At 40.5% G+C, this 9,957-nt stretch overlaps 1 protein-coding gene across 1 annotated transcript; it reads left to right on the top strand.

The window, feature by feature from the left end:
- The first annotated feature begins 3,372 nt into the window (after positions 1 to 3,372).
- LOC123116818 (receptor-like serine/threonine-protein kinase SD1-8) lies at positions 3,373 to 9,004 on the top strand. The gene is made up of 7 exons (XM_044537715.1): positions 3,373 to 6,538; positions 6,850 to 6,951; positions 7,493 to 7,686; positions 7,790 to 7,997; positions 8,072 to 8,309; positions 8,397 to 8,547; positions 8,646 to 9,004. The coding sequence occupies exons 1-7, from the start codon at positions 5,203 to 5,205 to the stop codon at positions 8,949 to 8,951; spliced, it is 2,535 nt and encodes an 844-aa protein (XP_044393650.1). The 5' UTR covers positions 3,373 to 5,202; the 3' UTR covers positions 8,952 to 9,004.
- The last annotated feature ends 953 nt before the right edge of the window (positions 9,005 to 9,957 follow it).

Raw genomic sequence — 9,957 nt, 5'->3', positions numbered from 1 at the left:
AGGTGTAAGAGTATCTACAACCAGACCCCTCATATCCCCCCTTATGTCCGAACGGACAGTTCGGTCACTACCTGGCAAGATATAAGGAAAATGTGACTCAATTGGACCTTCCACTTTGTCCTCGTATGTCCGAGCTGCCTGCAAATCCTCATATTCAACGTATATATGGGGAGGGTATGAGGGCCCGATCAGTCTTTCACGTAGGACACGTCCGATCAGTCTGCCACGTAGGACGCGACCCACCCGGACCGCCTTTTCTCCTTCTTCATTATTTCTTTTCCTCTCTCTATCTCCATACCAACCAATCATATGCATGCACAAATGAGCACTTAAAACGACATGTGCTCGCACTAATCGGACCCATCCGCGGACGTTTGAGGAGCCAAATTTGAGGGGACAAACTATAGATGCCGTAATACCATTAAGGGAGAATTGGGCGCGAGATGGCTACGACTTAAGGAACAAAAATAGTGAGAGTTCTGAGTTCATTTCTTTTCCCCGTTTGAGTTACAACTCTTATGTGATGAGAAGAGGCGACAAATCAGTTCAAAAAATGCGAGGGACGCCAGATGAGAGCTCCTATTCAATGACCTACGCTCTGAATAGCGAGGAAACATCACCCCAGCTCCCCTGCGCGCTTTTGAGTCGGCCCATATGCGAGGCGGGAAGCGTTTTTTACTTTCGTTTTTTTGTCTTCTGTTTGTTCTTTTCTATTTTTGCATTTTTCTTCTTTATTTGTTTCGAGATTTGAAAATAAACTATGAACTTTAAAAGGAGATCCAAAACTTTAAGAATATTACGAATTTGGAAAGTGTCCTCGAATTCCAAAAAAGGTTCACGGATTTGAATTTTTTTGGCATTTTAAAAATTTGAAAAATTTCTAGAATTTCCAAAATTGTTGGTGGTTTTGAAGAAAATTCCAAGTTTAAAAAAATTAATTACACTAATTTAAAAACTGTTCCTAGATTTCAAAATATGGTCGCATATTTAATATTTTTTCAGAACTACAGAAAATATTCGTGAATTTTAATAAATGTTCCTACAATAAAAAATGTTCTTGCATTTGAATATTGTCACATAGTTCCAACAAAATGTTCATTAATTTGAAAATAGTTTTTGGATACCAAAAAATTGCTACGGATTTTATTTTTTTTGTCAAAATATTCACGGTTATAAAAATGTTCTTTAATTACAATTTTTTTCGCGTATTTCAAAATTTCTCTACGATTTTGAAAAGTATTACTAATTTATAAATTATTATCCTTCAGAAAATGTTCACACAATTTATAATTATTTTGTGATTTCAAAATATATTTTTGAAGTTGAAATTTGTTCTTGGAATTGGAAAATTGTTCACAAATGTGAAAAATGTTCCCAGATTCTGTAAAATATTCATGATTCCGTTAAAGTATAGGTGACTTCAAAATAAAGAAAAAGAAAATAAAGTAAAAAGAAGAAAGGAAAAAATAATTGTAAGAAAAAGTCAAAAGGGAAAAGAAAAAGCACAAAAAACCCCCAAAAAATACAGCAAAACTGCTAGTATGTAAAATAGGAAAGCAGAGCACTTTGGTCAGGCCGGCTCATCTGGGTTCATCTAGGTGCGGGGATCCTAAAAGGTGCGCAGGTCGCCCGCGAGGGACCTGGTGCTGAGCGTTCGTATGGCCCCGCCCATTTTCCAGTTTTTTTCCTTTCGTTTTTTCTTTGTATTTTCTCGTTTTTTCTATTTCACTTTTTTGTGATTTTTCTTTTCAAATTCACGTACATTTATTTGTTCATCGACTTAATCTTTTTCATCAATGTAGAAAAATCATCATCAAATTAAGTTTCTTCACCGAATTTAAAAAATGTTCATCAAAATAAAAAAAAAGTTTGTCAAATTTAAAGTCATATGTTTTTTTCGTGGGCCCTTTTCATGTTGGCATATGTTTTTTTCTTATGTCCGGGAGGTGTTGACGACGTATGCAAATGAGCAGAAGGTTGGCGGCATAAGGCAACCTCACATGACCGCCCCCCATCCCCACCTACCCACCCAAAGCGGCAGCAAAAAGTAACCGAGATCAGTTTCATCAAATTTTGTACACGTATCGATCATGCACAGCGGCAACTCACCACGTCTCAGTAGCGCACGTGTGCCAGGTCGCATATTTAATAATTTTTAAGAACTACAAAAAATATTCATGAATTTTAAAAAATGTTCCTACAATAAAAAATGTTCTTGCATTTGAAAATTGTCACATATTTCGAACAAAATGTTCATTAATTTGAAAATAGTTCTTGGATACCAAAAAATTGCTACGAATTTTATTTTTTTGTAAAAATATTCACCAATATAAAAATGTTCTTTAATTACAAAAATGTTCACATATTTAAAATTTTCTTTCTGATTTTGAAAAGTATTACTAATTTATAAATTATTCTCCAATTTCAGAACATGTTCGCAAAATTTAAAAACTATTTTCTGATTTCAAAATATATATTTGAATTTGAATTTTTTTCATGGATTTGGAAAATTGTTCACAAATGTGAAAAATGTTCAGGCCGGCTCATCTAGGTGCATCGCTAGGTGATGAAAACATAGCAAAAATGCCAGCATGTAAAATAGGAAAGCAGAGCACTTTGGTCAGGCAGGCTCATCTAGGTGCATTGCTAGGTGGGAATCGCCATGCCAGTGCACCTGCAGTTGGGGGGGGGGGGGGGGGTCCTATACGGTGCGCAGGTCGCCTGCAAGGGACCTGGCGCCGGGCGTTCGTATGGGCGCGCCCATTCTCCAGTTTTTTCCTTTCATTTTTTCTCTTTCACTTTTTTGTGAACTTTTTTTCAAATTCAAGAACATTTATTTGTTCATCGATTTAATTTATTTGCATCAATGTAGAAAAAACTTCATCGAATTCATTTTTTTTCACAGGATTTAAAAAATGTTCATCAAAATTTAAAAATTGTTCATCAAATTTTAATAATATTCATAAAAATTTATTCATTGATTTAAAGAAATGTTCATCAAATTAAAAATTTGTTCATCCATTTTTCAAAAGTATCTTGAATACAAATTTTGTTCATCAAGTTCAAAAAATGTTCATCAAAGTCAAAATTTGTTCATCAAATAAAAAAATGTTGATCATTATTTAAAAAAACTCATATTTTTTTCATCAAGATATAAAATTGTCCGTTATTTTGAAATCACGAACATTTTGAGCTCAAGAACTTTTCTTGAATCCGGTGAACATTTTTTTGACTCTGTGGACGTTTTTTGAATCAAGCGGACGAGAGCGTTCTTGAATCCGGAAGTAATCTGCTTCATGGGCCAATGTACTACCTCTTAATCACATACATTGCCATGGGCCCGTGGCTCAAGAGACGGAGAAGAGAGAAAAAAAAGGCCTCGCTCCTCTCCTCACCCACGCGGCCACGCCCTCTGTCTCCTCCGGCGGTTCCGCAGCCGTTCCACTACTACTTCCTCGCCTCCCCTGCCTCCACTCCCCACTCGTGCTTCCTCCTGGCATCAGCGGAGGGCGCGGCAGACCTCGCGGGGCATCCAGCGACACAGAGACCGTGGTAGGAACAGCCTCGGTTCAGGCTGACCAGCTGCGCCGGGCTTGTGGTATTGCCCAGCAGCTGTTCGACGTAATGCCGAGGGCTCGTGCCAGAGCTTTCTATGGCAGTTGGGGAAGTTGTCCTACTATAAGGTTTTCTGAAAGACCCGACACTCTCGTACTCTCGCACACTGCAGCTGACATATACTGGAATTGTTTCATTGATATGGTTTACGAACAATACAAGCTCTTGAAGCATTGGAGCTCCAAAGTCTTGGGGAAGTGGTCCTGATAAAGCGTTCTTGGCGATATCTAAGAACGCTAACGATTCTGGTAGCAGTGGCAGCAAACCTGTAAAGCCATGTGAGTACAGGTCAAGCAATTGCGCAGAAGTCATAAATAAGAGTGTTGCTGGCAGCCGGCCACTTATTTGATTATTACAAGAGATATTTACATATGTAGCATTGGAGAATACAGTCCAAAACCAATTAGGGAGAAGATCAACTATGCCTGCATCTGAAATGTCAAGTTCACTAATATCCTTCTGTCCTTCGAGCCCCAATGGAAAATGAGGTCCCATTTTTGCTAGTTGCAAAATGAGCCTCATACAAGTTAAATGTGGGGATCCAGTTTGAGCTGATAGTGATATGTACAGGGTTGGCAGCTAGATTCAGTTCCTTCAAGTACACTAGACTTTCAACTTTTCAAGTACAGTTCAAAATACTATTGCGGCTCACGAAGTGCGTCCAAGTTCTCCTTATTGATCACATGCAGTTCTCGTGCATGGTTTATAAAGAAAAGAATCAGTAAAGCTTGTTTCAAGAGACACTGATTTGGATCCATGCCATGTGTCGCGGTTCCACCAGCTGAGTTCACACCAGCGACATTGCCATTGTAAGCTGTTAAGTACCGTACGTGGACAGCTGAAATGTCAACTCCAAGACTCTCTCAACTCGAACCAGAATTCAAAGCTTTGCATTTTCTAGTCATCCGCTTTCATTATCAACCTGACGCGAGTGCTGGATCCGGTCAGCAATTTGGCAAGAAATTAACGCTGTTCTAGTAGTGGATAAGATGGATTCCAGATGTCAACAAATGGACACTGCAATGGCTGATTAACAAACAAATTGACAGTTGATCTTGGTGTCTTGTTCAAAAAAAGAAGGGTGAACTTGCACGGATTTTTGAAAAGAGATTCTATATAATTAGGCACTTGACAGAGTAAGGCTGACACTTCATGTTAATAAAAATATCGCGAAGATCACTTTGTATATACATACAGTCACTGTTGCATTTGCACAAGAAGCAGTCTGACCAGAAGTGTTGATACACAAAAGCTATCCGTCTATATAGCTTAATGTTTCAGTCACTAATCCGACAAGTAAGCAATGACGGTGGCATCCCAACTCCAGCGTGGACTGCTGATTTTTCAAGTCTTAGCTACTAGAATTCCAAGAACATTGCATTATACAATCATCTGCTTCCGTCGGTCGAACATTCGTGGATGCTGCATTCGTCAAAGCATCACTTGCTTCTTGACCAGGACCGGTACAAATATGTACTTACTCCTAGTTATTGTTTTGTTTTGCGGGAAGTACTTAATTGCTCCCAGTTATCATAAATAGTTAGTTGGACCTTAACTAGTACACTTAGATCTAGGCCTGATCGGTCGATGGATTGGTCGGCTCCCACGGTCATGATCCTTCTCTTCCTACCGTTGAGCACTTCCCAAGACCGGCTTGTCCCTGGCAGGGCGCTGTCCCCTGGTAACACCATCGTCTCCGATGATGGTGGATTCGCCTTGGGCTTCTTCAACCCCTCCAATTCTTCTCCGGCCAGCCTGTACCTAGGCGTATGGTACAATGACATCCCCGAGCTCACCGTTGTGTGGGTCGCCAACCGAAATACCCCAGCCACCAACACAACTTCCTCAACACCGAAGCTCTCCCTCACCAATAGCTCTAATCTGGTTCTCTCTGATGGTGGTGGCGGAAGCCGTGTCGTTTGGACAACAGCCAACTTGACCAATGGTCCGGTCTCGTCTACCCCGACGGCAGTGCTTCTAAACACCGGTAACTTCGTCATCCGATCGTCAAACGGCACCATCCTGTGGCAGAGCTTCGACCAACGCACAGACACATTCCTTCCCAGCATGAAGATCGGCATAAACTACAGGACGCGTACCACCACCAAGCGCCTGGTATCATGGAGAGGTCCCAGCGACCCTTCGTGGGGGCGCTTCTCCTATGGCTGCGACACGAACAGGTCGTTCCAAACATTCTTGTGGGACGGCGAGCACCCGGTATCTCGTGCCACCCCCTGGACAGGGTATCTAGTGATGAGCCTACGGCAACAACAACTACTTGGGGCCACAAATATCAGTGATCTTATCATCTATGTAGCCTATGTCAACAATGACGATGAGGCATACGTCACTTATAGCCTCTCCGACGGCGCCCCACGCACAAGGATTGTTCTAACCTACTATGGCGAGTTTCAGATCCAAAGCTGGAGCAGTAAGTCATCAACATGGGTTGTCCTCTGGAAGTTTCCATCCGCTGAATGCAACCATTACAGTTACTGTGGCCCGTATGGCTACTGTGACGAGACGGTCGAGGCCCCCACCGTGCCAACATGCAGGTGCCTCGATGGCTTTGAGCCGAGTAGCATGGAAGAGTGGACCAGTGGCAGATACTCGGCAGGGTGCCGACGGAAGGAGGCACTGCGAGGGTGCAGTGACGGCTTCGTGGCCTTGCCGGGGATGAAGTCGCCTGATGGGTTTTTGTTTATTGCTGGAGGGAGGAGTAAGTATGAGGACTGTGCCGCGGAGTGTAGCCGCAATTGCTCCTGTGTGGCATATGCGTTCGCCAACCTGAGCAGCAGCAGGTTCGAAGGACACGTGACGAGGTGCTTGGTGTGGTCTGGGGAGTTAATAGATACGGGAAAGGTTGGGGAGCTCACCGGCGAGACACTCTATCTTCGACGTGCAGGCATGGCTGCAACCAAAGGTACTAGATCTCAGTTTCTCCCTCTTTATCATATTGGTTTTGTCATTTATTCCTCTTTCTACCAGTTGTTTTGTTTTCAATAACATGTTTCTAGTTCTATCACTCGTTTGGGACCATCGCTTAGTGACTAGAAATAGTTATTTCTTGGTCAATACAACAGCCATTGGATCAGGATTTTTTCATCCCTCTGGTAGTTGCACAAATATCATGTTAAAGTTTGATGGTTGTTCGCCATGACTGAGAAAGGGTTATTTCTCATTCAACGAGAAATAATAAAACCATTTTTTCTTGTATATGAATTTGTTGCACAGGTAAAAGAATAAAGAGCAATGCAGTGAGGATTGTGCTTCCAGTTGTAGGCTCTGGTGTTCTAGTACTCATATGCATCTCCCTTGCATGGTTAAAATTCAAAGGTACGTTTAGTTAACTCTGTTTAGTAGAAGGTTATATTGACCACATTATGAGAGAGTATATTCCACCGCCTAAACTTGAACTACATCGTCTACTACCGCAATATACCCTTAGATTACAAAATCCTCTAACACATGAATGGAAACTAGATCAAATAATTTTGTAGACGGTTTAGAGCATGATTTAGCTACTATTTGTGGTGATGTAGTGATGGAAAATGTGGATTCCACATGTTATACAGACCACATTTGCTTCGTGCGCTTTTCATATTCATGCAATCGCAACAATAGCGATACTGGTTATCGTGGGGATGAGAAACAGATCAACATCTGTGGACTGAGGGTTGTCTGTGTTTTTCTAGGCGAGTGGGTGGCTGGGTGGTAGATGTGCCTCGTGGGTTATTTCCTCTAGTTCCATGAGTTCATAAATTAGGGAATAGTATACAAACATCAATAGTTCTAGGGGTCAAATATAACTTTATTATTTCTTATTTTTGTGATGTTCTCATTAGAGATGTAGTCACTTTTAACATTATGGGAGCAGGCAAGAACAAGAAAGGGACAATGCAAAAGAATATAAGGTTGGAGGGTATGAGTATCTCCGATGAGTTTGAAGAAGAAAACTCTCCCCATGATCAAGAATTTCCATTTGTAAGATTAGAAGAAATTGCCTTCACAACCCACAATTTCTCTGAAACATGCATGGTTGGACGGGGAGGCTTTGGTAAAGTATACAAGGTAACTCATTAAATATGTTCTTTCCTAGGATTAATTCTAGTAAAGAGAGCTACTTTTTTCATACTACAAAGTCAAGTATAAGATTATCACTATATTTCTGTAGGGAATGTTAGGTGGTCAAGAAGTTGCAATCAAGAGGCTAAGTAGAGATTCTCAACAAGGAACAAAAGAATTTAGGAATGAAGTAATTCTAATTGCCAAATTGCAACATAGAAACTTGGTTCGACTTCTTGGATGCTGCAGTGAGGGAGATGAAAAGCTCCTGATATACGAGTATCTGCCAAATAAGAGCTTAGATGCTACCCTTTTTGGTGTGTATTCTAATAACAAACCATGATTTCTATGACAACTTGAATTTGTTTCTCACATTTGTTTCTGTTTTTAGATGAGTCGAGAAAATTGCTGTTGGATTGGGCGACACGCTTTCGTATAATCAAAGGGGTTGCAAAGGGACTTCGGTATCTTCACGAAGACTCAAGGTTCACCATAATTCATAGAGACCTCAAAGCTGCAAATGTTTTGTTGGATGCGGATTTTAAACCCAAGATAGCGGATTTTGGTATGGCGAGGATCTTTGGCAATAACTTGGAAAATGCGAATACCCAACACGTTGTTGGAACATAGTGAGTATCCATTTAAAAAACCCATATTGTTTTTTCAGTAAATTTAACTCCCATTAGACACATCTTGTAATTAAAATGATCAAACAGTGGTTACATGGCTCCTGAGTATGCAATGGAAGGTGTCTTCTCTACCAAGTCTGACGTCTACAGTTTTGGCGTGTTACTACTGGAGGTTGTAACTGGTATAAGGAGAAACTCCATTAGTGAAACCATGGGATTCCCTAGCCTCACAGTATATGTGAGTACACATGAATTTTGTCAAATTTCGTTAGGAAAGTGTAAGCATTTTTGTTGGATATTGAAAATAATACTGATATGATGTTTTGGTTGTTTCAGTCATGGAATATGTGGAAGGAAGATAGGACCAATGAGCTGCCGGACTCATCTATCTTAGATACTTCACCAGATGAAATTCTGCTTTGCATCCATGTAGCACTCTTGTGTGTTCAGGAGAACCCCGATGATAGGCCGCTCATGTCATCTGTTGTGTTTGTCCTAGAGAACGGGACGGGGAGCACCCCACTTACATCCCCCAATCTCCCCGCCTACTTTGCGAGACAAAGTGCTGCAACGAATCAGATTAGAACTGACATTCCGACATCCGTGAACAGCTTTACTCTTACTGAGATAGAGGGACGATGAAATAAATATTTTGTTTTAGCTGTACTGAAATGCTCTCGAAGGAAACAATACATTAGATGAATCAAACACTATTGTAGAATGTATGGCTCAATAGTTAACGATGTCATTTTCTAAAAAAGGAAAATAGGGATGTATCATGTGTTGCTTAGTACTCCCTCCGTTCCGTATTACTCGTCGCTGATTTAGTACAAAGTTGTACTAAATCAGCGACGAGTAATATGAAACGGAGGGAGTAGTCATTACTATCTTTTAGTATGCTCTCCATTCAATTTTTCATTTGCATGACATATAGTCTCAGTTACAGAAAAACTACTCCCTCTGTATCAAAATATAAGACTTTTTTTATACTCCCTTTTGATATACAGAGGAGTATATGTTAAGATATAGTACCTGAAAAAACAAAGGACAGCAACCCACCTGTCGTTTGGGTGAGCTTTCTCCTGCTAACATTTCTGCCTTTTTTGTAGATAGCAGAAGTCTTAATTTTTCATCTACTTTTGCTAACGGTTTGCAGTTGGAAAAAGTTACATTTCTGCAGCCTTTTTCAATTCTCCACAGAAATTCATCAGTCACAGTTATGCTAGTGCCAGCGCCCTGCCTGTGGCCCGTGACTGTAGTACTTGCACACATCTCTTAATATGACACTTGTCTAAAAAAAACTTTGAATATGATACAGGAATACAGGATAGAGTAAAAGCATCTCTGAATGAAGAACATGATCATGATCATGCCACTGCCTGCATCCCAGCTGTTCTGAACTTCTGATCATGATCATCTTGCTTTGCTGTTAACCTTGTAAAATTAAGCTGTGTCAAGATGAGGTCATGGGGTAAGATAAACACCAAACTAGGCATAGTGGCATTTACTCCCTCCGTTCCTAAATATTTGTCTTTTTAGAGATTTCAAATGGAGTACCATATACGGATGTATGTAGACATATTTTAAAGTATAAATTCACTCATTTTGCTCCGTATGTAGTCACTTGTTGAAATATCTAGAAAGACAA

Source organism: Triticum aestivum, chromosome 5B (genome assembly GCF_018294505.1).
Source record: "Triticum aestivum cultivar Chinese Spring chromosome 5B, IWGSC CS RefSeq v2.1, whole genome shotgun sequence".
Classification (NCBI taxonomy): Eukaryota; Viridiplantae; Streptophyta; class Magnoliopsida; order Poales; family Poaceae; genus Triticum; species Triticum aestivum.
This window is presented reverse-complemented; position numbering and strand designations above follow the sequence as displayed.

Excerpts from the sequence above, each read along its gene's own strand:
- LOC123116818 (XM_044537715.1), top strand. The coding sequence starts at position 5,203 with ATGGATTGGTCGGCTCCCACGGTCATGATCCTTCTCTTCCTACCGTTG. Across the intron at positions 6,952-7,492 it reads TGCATGGTTAAAATTCAAAG|GCAAGAACAAGAAAGGGACA; the intron begins GTACGTTTAGTT and ends TTATGGGAGCAG. Across the intron at positions 8,310-8,396 it reads CAACACGTTGTTGGAACATA|TGGTTACATGGCTCCTGAGT; the intron begins GTGAGTATCCAT and ends ATGATCAAACAG.